The sequence below is a fragment of the Rhagoletis zephyria genome, unplaced genomic scaffold (assembly GCF_001687245.7).
Source record: "Rhagoletis zephyria isolate East Lansing unplaced genomic scaffold, Rhagoletis_zephyria_1.1 Rzeph_scaffold_01512, whole genome shotgun sequence".
NCBI classification, from domain to species: Eukaryota; Metazoa; Arthropoda; class Insecta; order Diptera; family Tephritidae; genus Rhagoletis; species Rhagoletis zephyria.
In genome coordinates, this window is record NW_016158596.1 from 64,843 (window position 1) to 82,187 (window position 17,345).

The 17,345-nt window shown below is 36.3% G+C and overlaps 1 protein-coding gene across 2 annotated transcripts; it reads right to left on the minus strand.

The window, feature by feature from the left end:
- Window positions 1–3,420: 3,420 nt before the first annotated feature.
- Window positions 3,421–10,436, minus strand: AstCC (Allatostatin double C). Of its 2 annotated transcripts, none has more exons than XM_017617861.1 (3): window positions 9,657–10,436; window positions 4,122–4,391; window positions 3,421–4,035 (listed from the first exon to the last, which is right to left on the minus strand). In XM_017617861.1, the coding sequence occupies exons 1-3, from the start codon at window positions 10,116–10,118 to the stop codon at window positions 3,838–3,840; spliced, it is 930 nt and encodes a 309-aa protein (XP_017473350.1). In that variant the 5' UTR covers window positions 10,119–10,436; the 3' UTR covers window positions 3,421–3,837. The 2 variants fall into 2 exon arrangements, with proteins under 2 accessions (XP_017473350.1, XP_017473349.1); XM_017617860.1 differs by having other exon boundaries at window positions 3,421–4,056.
- Window positions 10,437–17,345: the final 6,909 nt, after the last annotated feature.

The window sequence follows — 17,345 nt, forward strand, 5'->3', positions numbered from 1 at the left end:
CTTTATGCGCCTAATTAAGGGTTAAATTGTGTATAATTCCCTTAATTCAAGTTGAATTTAATTTGTAAAGCATATGGCAACCCTCTTAAACAAAGTTCAGAATAAAATATTTTTAACCCATGTCGATTTATACCCATACTTTAATTATACATTTGACTTATTAAAAAATTTTAATCTATCTTTTTACACAGGTGAAAACCCTCTTTAATGTTATAAATGCTCAAACTAAATGTTTTTTAACACTCCTTGGTTTGACCCCATATTTCAGTATTTCGTATAATTTAATTTAATTCGACTTTTCAAACAGATGGCAATCCTGTTCAAATTATTTTTAAACGAAACCTCGTTAAACCTTTTTCGTCTGACACTTGTATTGTGATACATATTTAAATTATCTTAATCAAAATTGAATTTAATTATAAAATCTGGTGGCAACCCTCCTACATGCAGTTTAGAAATAAAGTTTCTTCAAAGCAATTTTGATTTATATTCAAATTTAAGTAATTCATTTAACCTGTTGCTTATATTGAATCTAACTTTGTAGCAAGGTGGCAACCCTCTGCAAGTATATTTTTTTTGAAACCACAACCTCTTTCGCAGGACATCCATATCAGGATAAACATTTCAATTTTCTGCCTTTATTTAAGTCGAACGTGCTTTTTGAAACAGGTTGAAACCCTCCTACATATAATTAAGAAATAAAACCTTTTCAAAACCGTTTCTCGAAAATTGTGATAACTCGTAACAGGTTAGATTACGAGTTATCGCGATTTCACTTTATTATTACTATTAAATGTATATTATTGCGTATCATATATGTATATATTATATAAAGTTATTATAAATCCAATAAATTATGACTACATTAAGTTCTTGGGCACTTAAATTTAAGGAAGTAAATTTAATCAATTTGTGTAGTGAACGGCTCATTTGTTGATAACTCGTATCACAACGAGTTCCTTCTCAGCAAGAGAGCAACACCCACACCAATATACATATGGAAGTTCTCTATGACACAATAATTGAACGACCCCATTCACAGTTTTGAACGCCAACATCGCGATTCACCTTGTACAATCCACACAAGTAAGCAGCACAAAGCAATTTATTTTCACATTAACATCCACTGCTGGCGTGTTATCACTGACGGCTAACCTTTATGGCAGGGCAAAAGACGGTAAATGCATCTTTTACAGCGAACATGTATTTAGGAATACATTAAAAAGTTTTATTGATCAATTTGTTGAACATCAAGATGTTAAAAGTTGATGCAATTGCACGACATTTTTTAATAATTTCAAACGCCATGTTTTCGTTGCAAATATTACTGTGTACGCGTGTTAGGGATGTTAATTTTATCGCTTTTTACGATCCCGGGATTTTTGGGATGTCGTCACCACAATACCGTGATCCCGGGATTAGTCCCGGAATTTAGATATTCATTACTTTTCAACAACTTAAATCGAAAAAATGGCATCTATCTCTCCTACCATAGAATAAATAATAAATAACCTACTTTTTATTTAAAGTGGCGTTTTCTGATTTTTCTCTCTGATGACAGAATTTATTTTAGAGGACTTTGTAATTTTAAAGAAATTATTAATTCCAAAAATTATTTAAAAANATGGGTTCAAAACCTACTTTTTATTTAAAGTGGCGTTTTCTGATTTTTCTCTCTGATGACAGAATTTATTTTAAAGGACTTTGTAATTTTAAAGAAATTATTAATTCCAAAAATTATTTAAAAAATTTAATGCCAAATTATGGGTACCAAATGCAAGAGAAAATAAAAATAAAATTTTTAGGAGTCACAAGGACGAATAGGTAATTTTTTAATGTTATCAAGTTTATATAAGTCCTTTACATATAATTTTTTCAAAAACAAATATTGCGAAATTTCAAGGATAAAATTTTAAAATGACATTTTCCATATTTACCAGCAGTTCTTCACCAGGAACTTGAATCTGTTTAAATTCTACAGGATTTCCTCATTAATTTTATACCCATACTTCTTCTCCAAGCACGTTTCTCAGAATTTTTAAATCATTTTTGAATTACTGACGTCAGAGTGAAAAACCAAAAACGCAATTTTACTAATTTGGCCCATGGTTTCGCGAATACATTGATTTTTGTGTGTAAAATTTACTATCTCACGGTGTTATATGTATAATCAGTTAGACATTTATAAAAAATATTAATTATTGAATAAAACAAGAAATATAGCAAATACTGGTCAAGAAACGGAGTTTATATTATTGCCATCAGTGCAAATTACAAATCCCGAAAATCCCGGGATTATTAGCCAAGAATCCCGGGGTTTTCGAAACCTAAACAAGACCGGTATCCCGGGATTAACATTCCTAATGCCTGTGTACATATTTATTGTATATTACGTGTATTTCATAACAAAATTATAGAGTCAGTGATTATGCTTAACACTTTAATGGTGATAAAGCAGATAATAATAGTACTTCTGATGTTTAATTTAAATGTTGCATATATACCAATCGTCGAACCTCGATTGCGCTCAAGCATTTAAAGTTTTGAAACACGTAGGTCAGTATAAGGCACGGTGCACATTAGAGCGATACCATACGCGATACGATATGAAAGCGACATGGTAGGAAGCGATGAAAACTGTGCACACTTGCACGGCAGCAAAATATATCGCTTGCGCATCGGCCGAGCATCACGGTTTGCTATTACACCGCATATGGTTTCGCGTGTCGTATCGCTCTAATGTGCGCTGCACCCATGTCGATGTCGCTTTCATATCGTATCGCTTATCGTATCGCTCTAATGTGAACCGAGCCTAACAGACACCGAAAGTTCGACACTTTTCCCGAGCTTCAATAGCGGTTTTTACTAAAAACGCCTTTTTTTTGGTCATATAGTTTGTTTATATGACTAATTCATTAATAAGTATTACAAATATTGAAAAAATTTCAAGCTTACATCGAAAAAAAAGTTTATTAAATAAATATCTGGCAAAGTGGTGTCTGAGAGCCTACACATGAGTAAAATAGGGAAAGTTTAGTCGCGTCGGTAGCAGAGGTTTAATCATAATAATATATTGTTATTAATTCTAATTAAATCATATTTTGTACCCATTCTTGCCGTCGTGGTTAATATGTATGCATGTATACTTACATATACGCCGATAAAAGAAAGAAAGGATGTAATAAATTCATCATATATCATAAATTAAACACAATATAATGTTTATAAATAACTTTATTATAACATGAATGGAAACAGGAATTACAACAAACGCAGAGAAGTATTCATTCATGTACATAGATACGACGCATGTCCGTCCATACAAGGTACGTATACGTGGAGTATAAAGAGTTTACATATGTATATTCATATGTACATACATACGTAACTATATATGTATGTAGAATGTGTAATGTACATTGTACAAACCGAAGCTTTCGATGTGTTTCTTTAATTTACTGTCATGATCTACATGATCCACATTCATGCGAAAATGGCTGTAGAGCATAGAGCTAACAATGTGCAGAAATGTGAGGCCATGAACCAGGGTAGTCTATCTACAAAAACTTTTGGCATTATGAATGATTGAAGCTACTAGACTTAGGCTATCTGTTGCTACATATTTTACGAATTACGAAAAACTAGTTAAACTAGGGCAACACCTTTCTTAGTGACGCATTTTAAGCAACACCTTTTTTAATGTAGTTGGACTACTCTGGCTATTAAGTCCCCAAATGTGAATTCATTTATTTAGGTAGGTATTTACATGCACATGCATACATATGTACAACTAGTATTTGATTATCTGCAAACATTGAGCAGTGCAGCAGTGGAGCCCTAGAAGCAGCTGACTGCATTGAAGTAGCAACGCCAGTACATGCGTCCACCATTACCAATTCCGTTACGTCCAACACCGCCGCCACCTAAACCACCGGCATTGTCATCTGTCGTCGCAGCCGCCGCCGCCGTCAACATCGCCACACCTTCGGCATTGCCTAGGTCGCCGCCCAAATCCAAGCCCATGCTTCCCCTTCTCTGAAAGCTCTTTGCCATTAACTGAAAATTTCTCACACACATGCCCAAATCACAATGCTATATTATGCTTTAATTATCCAACTTACAGTTTCCCCAGTAGCACGATTTATGGAATTTAAGTCTTTGAAATCGTAGTCCATTAAAACTGAGGGATCGTCATCGCTATACATATGATTTGCAGTCATTTGCTCGGAATCATCATCGCTACCTGGAGAACTCCCCGCTTTCGTCTTGTCATATTTGTCATTGCGGCCCGCATAAAAATCACTTAGCTTGCCGCGCTCCTGTTCTAATGCATGATGGAGTGCAACCATAAGTCGGTCAAGTAAGAGGGCAGCTCGTTTTGGTACCACCATCTAAAAAGAGAATTAATTAATAAATGCAGTAGTATGTAGATTTAAATATACAAAAATAATGATGCACTCTATCAAAATCGCCAAGATTTTTGCCCTGAAATCTTAGTAATAAAATTACACAAAGCATAATGGATAAATTCTTATCAGTAACGTTATCTTGTAACAGCGGTTGAAAAGTTTACCTTCGAGAATCTGATTGACGCTGGGCAACTAAAGCGGCGCGATATGGCCTTCATTGAATGCCAAGATCACTTGCCCGGCCTTTTAAATATTTCAAATTTTTGACCCGTTTTGTGTAATGATGTATGTATAGGACATTCTAACGGACATTGAACGTTAGATACCACACCATCCCAGCACTCCGCCCCTCTACCAGAAATGCGCGATTAAACTATATGTAGGAAACTTTTTTTTTTAATTGTTAAACCTTCTACTCGTACACGTCCCGTAGCGAATGTCATGCGTTAGCCATTTAAGTGTCTTACGGCCTTGCTAAGTCTTCAATGACTTTGGGCTCCGTTTATATGGAAGTCGTTCATGACTTTTTCATACAAATGATAATTTAGTTGTTAATGGCCTATGCAATGATCATGCAGTGATCATTGATGACATTCAAGCGACAATGTCCTGCAATGAACTTTTTATAAGTGGCCGCTGCAAGACATTNCAGTGCCGAAAAGTTTAAGCTTTTGCTTGGAATTGCTTATTTTGCTTATTCAGGGTTTTCAAGCTTAATTTTAACGATCATGCTTATTTGGTTTATTTAAATGTATAAATCCCAGTGAGGACCTTTTAAGAAAACTGTCAAGAAATAAATTGCTATTATTTCGTGTGTGTACAGCCTGCTGTCTCACTTTTTTCTTACGAAATAATGGTAAGGGCATATATGTATATTGAAAACAAGGGAGTTTTGTGCTCTTCACAAAAAAATCTTAGAGAACAATGGTAGGAAGCGTGGCAGATTTCTTAAGAACTCCGCACTGCTTAAGAAAATTTGACTCAATAAATTTTTCTTCACCATTTTTTGGGTGTTTTTCTAATTCGTTTCACTAACAGGTGCAGAATAGACGTTACCGAAGATTTTGTAACCGGAAAATTGTATTACCAAAAGATGTTACCAGTTCTTGACACCGCGACTCTAGGAACGTTGGTAATGCAGTTAAAATATTCAGCTATTCAGCTTGAAGAATTGTGCAATTCCTGCCATTGCATATTTCACGGGGCAATACTTTGTTACCAGCTTATGAGATGGTAACAAAATTTACCGGTTACAAGAGTACACAGAATGCGAAAAGGGTTTAAAAATTGACAGGAACTTTATTTACCGGTTACAAACTTTTTATTACCAGCGCAGAATAGACCTGTAAAACAATGTTTACAAATAATAACATAAAAAGAGATTTAGTTTTTATTAGCCCGTCACTTCAATTTGCATTTATGCTTGGATCCAAAAATTTAAAACCAATGGTTTGTTTCTGCGGGAAGGCATTGGTGTTATTGAAGAGATTAAAAAATAATTTACCTCAAATGGAGAATATCGAATATTTAAAAAAATTAAAATGACCATTATTTGAGAATATCAAGCCACACCTGCTAGTCCATTGTAATTTTTCAATCCTTGAAATAAACTGAATAAAAAAACAAAACATTAAACTGTACTTAAATTTTGTTGTTTTGCGCTTAAAATGGATTTTTTTTTTGCTTATTTTCTTCGGGCCTGGTTATAAGTCTGTGATAGGAGTACACCTGCATGACATTGTCACCAGTGTCATTGTCAGCTGTATGTCGTTTAGGATTCACAGAAATTGCGACGATGTCACTAAATCCTCATTAGTGTCGATTTCACCAGAGACCTTTTTCGCTACTGGGTGGCGTATGCGTACATTTTTTTCCTGATTTTTTTGTAAAGCAGCAGATGAAAATAAAAAAAAAATGTTTTATTTTTTCTCTGTTCAAGTTTGGATTTTTTTTTATTAACGATGCAAATTAAAATGTAAATATCTTTGGAAAACGCTTATTGCACGAGAAGTAATGAAGCGATTTACAAAAAATGCATCATTTAAAAACGAAAATCCACATTAAGCAGTTAAAAATGTTCACTTTGTTTTCTGTGTTATAAACAACAGTAAATATTGGCTTATTTTGCGGTAAATTTTTGGAAAAAATTTACTTATTTTGGTATTACCAAAATGCCCGAAAACCGCTCGAATGATTTTGCTTTGATTTTCAAATTGAAAAGTATTAGTGTGTATTTCTACCATCGAAAACGTTGTGAATATTAAAAAACAAGTAATTTTTAAGCAAAAAACATAACCGCCTTCAATTCCCATATAAAAATTTAGGAGTACCGTTAATTTCTTCATAATCCAACGCTCGGATCTAAACCGAATTAGTATGGGATCACCTCGGAGACACTACCTTTCCGATAGAAAAAGAATTATCGAAATCTGTTGACGTGGTTATGCGGTAGCAACATAAAAAAAGAAAGAAAAAATCCGACGAATTAATAATCTTCTCCTTGAAGTTGGTTAAAAATCACCACTCTCTCAGTTTTCAATGCCAGTGTATGGATGTCTGCCAGGGTGATTTTGAGTTTGTTTTACCAGTCAAGGCAACAGTTGCTCATTCTCGCGTTCATCTTACGCCAGGGTAATCAAAAAAAAAAAAATAAATGCGTTTCAGGGAGCATGCTGTCGAAGAAGTTTTAGTTAGTCGGTGTGTGAAACAATTTTGATTTTTTAAGTGAAGACGGGTATTGACACACAAGTTAGTCAAAGTAGTTTACCTTATAGAAAAAAGTTTATAGATATTTATAACTATATGAAAAATTATCAAGAATAATTACTAATCTGGTTAAATATATATAATTGTTTGGTTTTGGTTTCATCTCTTCAGTCCGTTATCTCCAGCTCTTTCTAGAGGTTTGGAAACAGGATGTAGTCGGAGGCGGCTAAATAGGAGGGCATGCTGCATAGGGAGCAGTTGGTGGCAGAAATTTTAGATGTTTGCCGGGGTGGCTACGCACGTATGCCCCTATGCTTTGTCCGAGCTTGCCTACTTTCAGTGGCGGTCAACACAAATTAATCCATCTATTCTAACAAAGTCACAAAACTAAGCTCATCTCTACAGCTTAGATTCGTATGTTGAAAAACACGCCTAAAAAAATATGTACCATAACAACTATAAGCAAAGTGTATATCAATTTATATACATTCAGCGTCAAAACTAAAAAATGAATACCTTGACATTTTGACGATTTTTTTTGCTTACATCTTCCATACAAAATTTTACTTATAAAAAAATATATTTCATTCTCTCGGAGAAAATGCAAGAAATGCCAAAAAATTTTCATCATAAGATTTATTAAAATAGTTTTACCTCCATTTTACCTACTTTGACTCATATTGTCAATCATTGCTTTACCACCTCTTGTTTCCCTGATTCATGGAAGGTTGCAACTGTGATTCCGGTAGCAAAAAATAATATCTTGCCTGTCTTGTCTAAAGTACTTGAGTGTTTGATGTCTGAAAAAATATGTGCACATCTTCAGAAATGTGGGTTATTGTCCCCGTTCTAGTCCGGACTTAGAGCTAGACACAGTTGTTCCACGGCTATGATTCAAATATTTTACAACATACTGATATTCTTTGATAAAAACCACCTGACACTATAATGCCTTTTGGATTGCTCCAGAGCTTTCGACTCAGTTAGCCAGGAACTACTGTGCTTCGAACTCAGAAACTATTTTTTGTTTAGTGACGTTGCCGTGCAGTTAATGAAGAGCTATCTGTCCGACCAAATCCAGAGAGTAAAAGTTGGTGACTAGTGACTAATCTCAGTTTTGTTTTAAACACTAACCTAACACGCACTGATCATGTTAACTCTGTCATAGGCAAAGTCTATTATACTCTAAGAAAATTTAAGAATGTCTGCTACTTTTACACCATTAATCGTTAGGCGTAAACTGGCCATTCAATTAATATTGCCGATTGTCTGCTATTCTGAACTAGTCTAGCAGAAAATTTGATAACCGAGTTTTGTTGGCAGGAGAAGCGTTGCATTAATCTACATCTTTTAATAAGAAACAAAGTTTTCTACTAACAGTTCTTACGAAACAGAGTTTTCAAAACAAAAAAACAACACCCTTAAAAAGTTCTGTCTTTTGAAATAAAGCTGTTGTAATTATGGCAAAGGTTAGAGGTGCGGACCTCTACCCGGTAGAACCTACATATGTAGGTTCGATCGCATTATCCAATCAACATCTAAAATTATAAAAAGTTCTTTCTGACAGCGGCCTCAATAGTTAAGGGTGACTTTTTAGCTCTATAAGTATTTAGCTCGATTATAAATATTCCCTACATATTTCGGTCAAGTTTGCAGAATCCTCAAGATCTCTTAGCGAACGATATCTTATTATCATGTAAACGGTACTATGACCAATAATAAATATTTGCAAATAAGTGTATGTTTTTTTTTTTTAAAGCATTCCGAAATTAAGTTTAGTTTGTTTAAATTAAATTAAATTAAACCGATCGAGATGGATCGGTGAGTTATTTCCAGTACATTCGGAATAGTTTATAACATTTTTGGACTAGTTAGGCGAAGCTATCGTGGCGATATTTTGAAATAAATCTAAGTAAAAGCCCTATTAGCTCATATTCAAACACTTATTGCTAAATTTGCTAAAGTTCTTATAATCACTGCAGGCAAGATTCAAAAATTCGGCAAATTGCCTTGAAGCTTTATTGACAATTTGACAACTAAACACTCCCATTCAAACAGTGGTGTAGCTGAAGAAAAATACATAATATTTTAGCAAAAAGCACAACGGACTTAATTCTCATATAAAAAAAACTCCGTTAATTTCTTCATGAACTGATGATCGGATATAAAGCAAGTATGAGACCACCCTTGATGCACCACCTTTCCTATAGAAAAAGAATTATCGAAATCGTGGTCCAAAGTAACATACATAAAAAAAAAAAAAAGAAAACAATATTCCGACGAATTAATAACCTCCTCAAGAAATAGTTCCGATACTAGCAAGTCAACATTCTTATTAAGTCTCATCAAAAAATGCATTGTCATTTAAAGTATAAAGGGAATGCCGCATTATACTAAAGCCAGCCTTTCGACATAAGCTANATTGTCATTTAAAGGATAAAGGGACTGCCGCATTATACTAAAGCCAGCCTTTCGACATATGCTACTTTTCCATACGAACACAGATATGTATGTATAACAATTGAATTTCATTTAACTCACGGGATACTCATCATAACTGGTTTCAATTCGATCGTCCAAACTGAAAATCTCTTCAGGTTGTCCACTGCCAATACGACGCTTTCTGACTGCAGATTGCTTTTTTCCAACTTCATCACTTTCACTGTCGTTAAAGCGGTCTGCAAAATTAGAACTAGAACTATGGCTGTCCTCTGTTGGATCTGCTCGGTTTCGTAGGTAGTGTGCGTAATCACGGCTTCCATCATTATTTTGTGAGGTTCTACGTTCGTTTGTTGGTATGTGGTGACACGTATAAAGGTCTGCGTATTGCAACAATATGAGCGCAATTAAAACCACAGTCCATTGTTGTACCGGTTTTGGCAAATTGACATAGATATCAACATGATGACGTCTGCTCCGATATGAAGCGTGGTGAATATTCTCGAGTTGGTCATTATGGCTCTTATATTCCATCGAATATTGCTTGACAGCACTCTGATGCATTTTTTATTGTTAATCTTCTCTTTGAACTAGTACTAGTACTTATTAAACTCAGCTCATAATATTCGGCAGGTCGATTATACAAACATTTCGGGTCAATGTAAATAAAGTTTACATCGTCAAATAGCAGCACATTATCGAATGCTAATACGGCGCATTTTCGAATAAAACACTTTATATGCCGCAAAAAGTCTCAATAAACCGAATATATATGTCAGTGATCATAACTAGTTGTTTTATTTAATTGATAAAGATAAAATAACAAATATTTAGCAGATTTTGATAAAAAATTCGAATATTATTAAATTCCGTCTGTTTCAATGGTACTATTTCCTTGCACTGGCGTTGCTGCGATTTTCTTCATGCCTTTTTATAATCGCAGAGATTTAATACGGATGTGTATGCACCTAGCAATACATATATATTCGTAGCTATTAAGACATGTTTCTTCGATGGCGGCTACTTAATTCATTGCCATAGCGTACAAAGAAATGCTTTTCATTCATCATTCGCCTTTCCGATACTTTTTACTGCAATTCATTATTTGCGGCGTCCAAATGTTCCTGTGGTTGTTATAATTAATATCAGCACACATTTGAACACATGTCGTATGTGNAAATCATTCGCCTTTCCGATACTTTTTACTGCAATTCATTATTTGCGGCGTCCAAATGTTCCTGTGGTTGTTATAATTAATATCAGCACACATTTGAACACATGTCGTATGTGCATCGAAAAGTTACATGCCTTTGCACGGTTTGGTTCCTAGTAAGATTGTAAGGACATGGTTTTAACAACGTCACAACAACCAGTTTACAACATATCCTGAGCGCCTTAAGCGGTTTGTAGAAAATGGCAATATATACATATGTAGCTACTTATGTATGTACATACATACATCTATAGTCTTGTTAACGAGCGAGAGCACTTTGGGTAGGTGGNAGCAATATACATATGTAGCTACTTATGTATGTACATACATCTATAGTCTTGTTAACGAGCGAGAGCACTTTGGGTAGGTGGTATTAACATCCCTACACGTGTAGGTCCAGTACGTGTGCATTTGCACATACCGCTCATTTGCAGCAAGAGTGTATGTAATACGCCAAAAATCTGAAACTCGAGAAAAACGGCTTTAAAGTTTGCATTTTACATACGCTCCCATAGTAAAAATAAAGACACATATTCTTCTAATGAACTACATACATACATATTGTTAATCGACACAGCCATAAAATTTTTACACAACATACAAAAAGAGGTGGCGGGCATTTCTACGTAATTAATTTAATTCTTTATTATTTTTTTTTTGGATTTTTACACTCTCTGAACATTAGGTATATGTGTGCATGTATGTACTATATGTGTGTGTGTTATGCAAATGCATATTTACATATCGTACGCCTAGATCTAAAGTGCGCTAATTCAAAATTCGGATCGGAAAATATAACCGCTTGTGGATCGTACAGATTCAACGCAAAAACAAGTATTAGAGTAGTTTTTTAGTTAGTGTATGTAATCACGAAAAAAATATATTTGCAAAAAAATGGCCTAATTTTTTTTTTTCAATCATTGCCTTTTAGATCTAGGTGTGCGATATGTACACACGTCACAGCTGCAGTTCGGTAATCATAATGGTTATTTCAATTTGCTTTTATAACCGAGGAATTAGTATTCAATAATAATTAGAAATAATCAAAAACAATCACGATTATTTGCCATTAACAACAATAATCAAAAAGAATCAAAAAAATAATTTAATTATTTTTTTACTACTTCCGATTATTCTTGATTACTGTAATTTTATTTAATTATTTTCTCTATTTCACTGCAAAGAAACGTACTGATGCCAGAGGTTCCCATTTTTTTCTTTCTCTTAGACTACTTTCAAAATGAAATTGGTTTCGGTGGACTCCCTTCAAAACTCGTCGGAATGGTAAAAAATAAAAATGGTCAGGGTATTAATCTAAACGCGTAATGCGACTCGGCTCTAAAGTATGGAATTGACTATGTGCTGGTATATTGGATTCTTTCGCGTAGAGGGTCGTTTGGAAGGGCGGGGGGAAGGGGGGGGTCAGTAAGTCGCGTGTGGAGTTCATAGGGGCTGTCCTCAGGGCGGATGGCGTCTCCCTTGCTCCGGTGCTTGACAATTGATTGCCTGCTCTTGAAACTTAACGGCTCTAACATCTAAGTCCTGGTCTATGCATATGGCAAGCCCTTATCTGCCAGTTGTCTGCAGGAAAGCGCAAATAACTGGTGTTGTGCTTTTCATCAGCAGGAGAAGGTTGGGTGGCCTTGCTCGCCCTGCCTTTAAGGTAGTTACTATTCAAGCAATCAATCGAAAATTCGTGTGGAATGCTCTGTAGGTCCTTTGTACTAAATCATATACTTATTTATGGAGTTAGCAGCTTTTCATTGGAAAAAATTGTGGAGTTATCCGATTTTATTTTCAATAATTTGTAGTGACTCTAAATGCTAAAACAAATATTTGCTTTCACAATCACGTAGATCACATCACATTTCTGCTCTGCCATGAACTTATAAAACATCTTAGAAATACTAGGTGCCAGCAGCGAGAGCGTAAAGACAAAATTGAGAAAAAGAGCAAATTATCACAAATAATTTTTGAACGCAAAACCAGTAAAAACTTTACACTTACACCATTGTGCCACCACTAAAATCTACACCGGAAATCAATTATTCATAAATTTTTTCAATTCACTAATTTCATTTTGTGGAAATCTTCAACAAATTTTAAATTTTGGTTGATTTTTTTTTTCTCAGTGTATAAATGGGCAACAAGGCTTGTTGCTTTAATAAACAATTCAATTTGTGAGTCATTATCAATGGGTAGGTGCAGAAGGCGCAGCAGTTGAGCCCAACCGTTGCTAACAAAATCAGTGATCGTTATGCGTCTTCTGAACGGCCTGATACATTAGCTGTCAAATTCAACTCGCAAAGGTACACACACACGAACATGTTGTCTCAAAGGATCAGAAAAATATTACGATCATCTAACACGCAGCTGTTCAGTTGATCAGAAGTACACAACAACGCGCTCAGAAGGTGCAATCGCAACAGTTACTCAGCTGTTGCGCGATCTGAACGTGCCCAATGTTACTCAATTTCTTATTATTTATCACCCAGTAGTAGACGAGTTGATGATTGCTACTTTCCGCAAGCAAATACAATAAGCCACTTACTTCGTCAGCACCGGTGGAGAGATTACAGCGGCACACAAAAAAAAAGTTGTTTGTACATCCGACACCACCTACCCACTACCGGCATGTATTTTTTGACCCGCTGAATCCGAATTTTAAGTCAATTTCGGGCCGTACAAAAAAAATTTATGGAACTAAACCAAGCATAATTCTTATGTATTTTGATCCGTTAAATATAACCTGGAGTGTATTTAGAGCAAAAACCGTTATAAATATTAAAAGATTAAAAAAAAAAACTTGAAAATTGTTAAAATTAGCTGATTGTGTCTGGCGCTACGGGGCGTATACGTTACACACACAACGACGGGTATATTAATTAGCTCGATTGGTTCAACCGCTATCGATTTTGCTACTTTTAACATCTTTCAAGGTTCTTTTACAATTTTTTAAGATTTAGAACGGTTTATGGTCTAAATACACTTCAGATTCAGTCCACGTCGACACGCACTTTCTGATTTTTTTTTTTTTTTAATTAGTATTGTTAAAGTCTAATATTGAGTAAACTTATTGAATGTAAGTTCGTTTTAGTGACTAACACCACATAGATCTGATTTTTTGTTTGTCCTTGTTACTTGTATACAAATCTGTATTTCGGTAATATTGAAGTTTTCTTTTTTATTCAACATTTTGATTCATATGTATGTATAAAGACTGCATTAGTAAGTGATTTTTATTTATATTTAATACAAAGTAATCCTTTTTTTTCGCGGGCAGGGGGTCGAAAATGTCTATTGCATCATCAAAGCTGTCAACAACAACAATGGTATGTCCGGAGACTAAAACACTCCCCCCGAATTGGAACCGTCGCCCACCCTGGGACCACTAATCGCATTGCTTCAGGGTGGCGTTCCATATTTCTCATTAACTAAAGTTCCCTCGGTGCACCTGCGTCCAGGTCCCGCTTCTTGACTCTAAGTAAGTATTCTGCATATTTAGCTATGTTCTTCCAGTTAGTTTCGCTATGTAGCATGGCTTGGATGACGTTATCTGGATTAATTGGTCCTACAAGGTCTTGCAGATTATTGCGCTCGGTTTCCCATCTTTTGCATCTGAAAAAGTGTGCTCGGCATCGTCTTCTTCTGCGTCGCTGTATATGCATGACGGCTCTTCGGCTTTTCCCATTCTATACAGGTATTTGCGAAAGTAACCATGCCCAGACAGCATTTGTGTGACGTAATAGTTTATTTCGCCATGTTCTCTTTGGGTCCACAGTTTTAGGTCTTTTATTAGCCTAGCCGTCCATCTGCCGCGGCTTTCGTTTTGAAACCTATCTAAGACTATGTCTCGTCTCTTACTCTTTCCCTTTCGTTGGCACTTGGATTCGTTTGCGCCTTAAACTCCCACATTTTCTTGCGTTCGGCTGCTAGCAGGTCAATGGGAACCGTTCCGCTTATAACTAGTATTGCCTCGCCGGACACTGTACGGTACGCAGAGGCTACTGTGCGATGAGCTCTAGAAAGTGTCATGCAACGGTTTTTTTTCTGTAGGGTGTCAGCCCAGATCTCCGCTCCGTATAGCAAAATATTCAAGGTTGTGGACATTAGAAGTTTTCTTTTACTTTGGGTCGGTCCACCAATATTGGCCATTAATCTGCTTAGGTAAGCCGTTNTAGGGTGTCAGCCCAGATCTCCGCTCCGTATAGCAAAATATTCAAGGTTGTGGACATTAGAAGTTTTCTTTTACTTTGGGTCGGTCCAAATAATCCTTAGCAACCATTATAGTAATCCTTATAACAAAAAAGGCAGGATTGCAATTAAAGTAATCGTTATTTCAACTCTAAGATACGCCTCATTGGATGTTGTCATTGTCCATGTTCTTTACCAGTACAAGCATGATGAGTGACTTATAGAGTGTGGTTTTCGTACGTCGAGAGAGGACTATACTCCTTACTTGTCTATTTAGTTCAAAGTAGCGTAAGGGCGATTCTGCATTGGATTACCATGCTGACATTTTTATCGGTGTTAATGCTGGTTCCCAAGTAAACGAAATTCTCTACGTTCTCGAAATTCCAACTGTCAACAATGACATGGGTGCCAAGACGCGAATGTAGTGACTGTTTGGTTGATGGCAGGAGATACTTCGTCTTGTCCTCGTTTACCACCAGAACCATTAGCTTTCATTCCTTATCCATCTTGGAAAAGGCAGAAAAACTTCGCGGTTTTTTTTTTTACCGGTGATGTCATCGGCATACGCAAGAAATTGCACTCTCTTGTAGTAAATAGTTCCTGAGCGGGTCAGTTCTGCAGCTCTTATTATCTGCTTCAACATCAGATTAAAGAAATCACATGAAACGGAGTCGACCCGTTTGTTGGCAAACGGCTCGGAGAAGTGTTTCCCAATTCTGGCGGAGCTGGTGGTATTACTCGACGTCATTTGACACAGCCGTATCACTTTCGCTGAGATGCCAAATTTAGACATCGCATCCCTTTTAGTGCTGTCGAAAGCTGCTTTGACGCCGACAAATAGATGGCGAGTGTTGATCCTTTTCTCGCAGGTCTTTTCCTAGATCGTATTGTGAATACCTGGCCAATGGTGGATTTTCCAGGCACATTGATAAGGCTCCCGATAAAACCTTATAACCTATGCTTAGAAGGCTGATCCCGCGGTAGTTGGCGCGAATGCCGGGGTCGCCTTTCTTGTGGATTGGACAGAGCACACTTAAATTCCACTCATCGGGCATGCGTTCATCTGACCATATTCTGCATAGGAGTTGATGCATCAACGCCTCGCCACAGTTGTTGTTTTTCATCCGCGTTATTGCTATTCGTACCTCATCATAGTCAGGCGGTGTGGAGCATCGACTCCGTCATCATCGACTGGGGGCTCGCATTCGTCTTTTCCACAACTTTCAGTGCTGCTACCATTCAGTAGGGTGGAAAAGTGATCCCTCCATAATTTGAGAAGTTCTGGATATAGGTAACTAGGTCGCCATTGTTGTTCTTACGGGATTTCGCCCTGCCCTTAAAACCTTCCGTAAATCGCCTAACTCTCTGGTCGGACATTTATCCTGTCGGCCAGCACTTCAAACTCTTCTCACTCACGTAAGAAAATTATCGTTTTGGTTTCTTGTTTTTCGAACTGGAGACAGCCACGTAGATCGGTGGCTTTTTATGGTTGAACCTAGTACTGCATACTACAATATTTCGGGCGCCGGCGAAGTCTATCAGCCCTTTGTTTTTTATTTTTTCACTGGAACCTGTTTTTACGTGGCGGGTCCCAAAGCCAGCGTTTATGTAGCGAGCCGCTTGCTCTAAGACAGACGCCCGCTTGCAGCCGCACTTACTGCTGAACAGACGCTCAATACTTTAGTGAGCTCTAAAACCGAAAATGTCCATGACCAGGCTTCACTCGGATTTATTACCGCATCTCGCCCATGGGCTGCTCACGTTGCCCAAATAAATATATTAACATTCTCTGGTAATGCAGATTAACCATCCGCGGCGTCGTGGGTTCGAGTCCCACTGCCAGTAGAGTTTTGATCCTAATTTTTTTTTAATTCATTCAATTATTATTTTTATTTATTTTTTAATGTAATTATAGTTGTTGCGGAATGTTTATTGAAATTTGACCCTAAAAATAATAATTAACTATTAATTAAATAATGTGAAGTAAAATAAAAAAAAAAAAGAAAACAAAATATGTAAACCAAATAAAATAAAGAATAAAACCGAGGATCGAGTACGCAACTCCCACCACTCGGCTACGGTAGGCGCCAAATTCGCTAGCTTTGTTTGCTTTCTATTTGATCCGAAATAGTTTTGAAATTAACTGTGGACTTAATCGTTAATTCGGAATCATCTGGGGAATTAACTGCAGTGGATCCGGATCAACGATGCCGTCCGTCTATCTTTTTAAGTGACTTATGGCTCTTATCCTTGTCTAATCCATGTCTAGTACGGACATGGATTACTGTAGTAATCCTTACTACTTAACTTATTAAGGATTAGAGACATGAGACACTTAGGGTTTTTTGTTTTGTTTTTGAGTTGGGTCGTTAGTGGAGAGGACC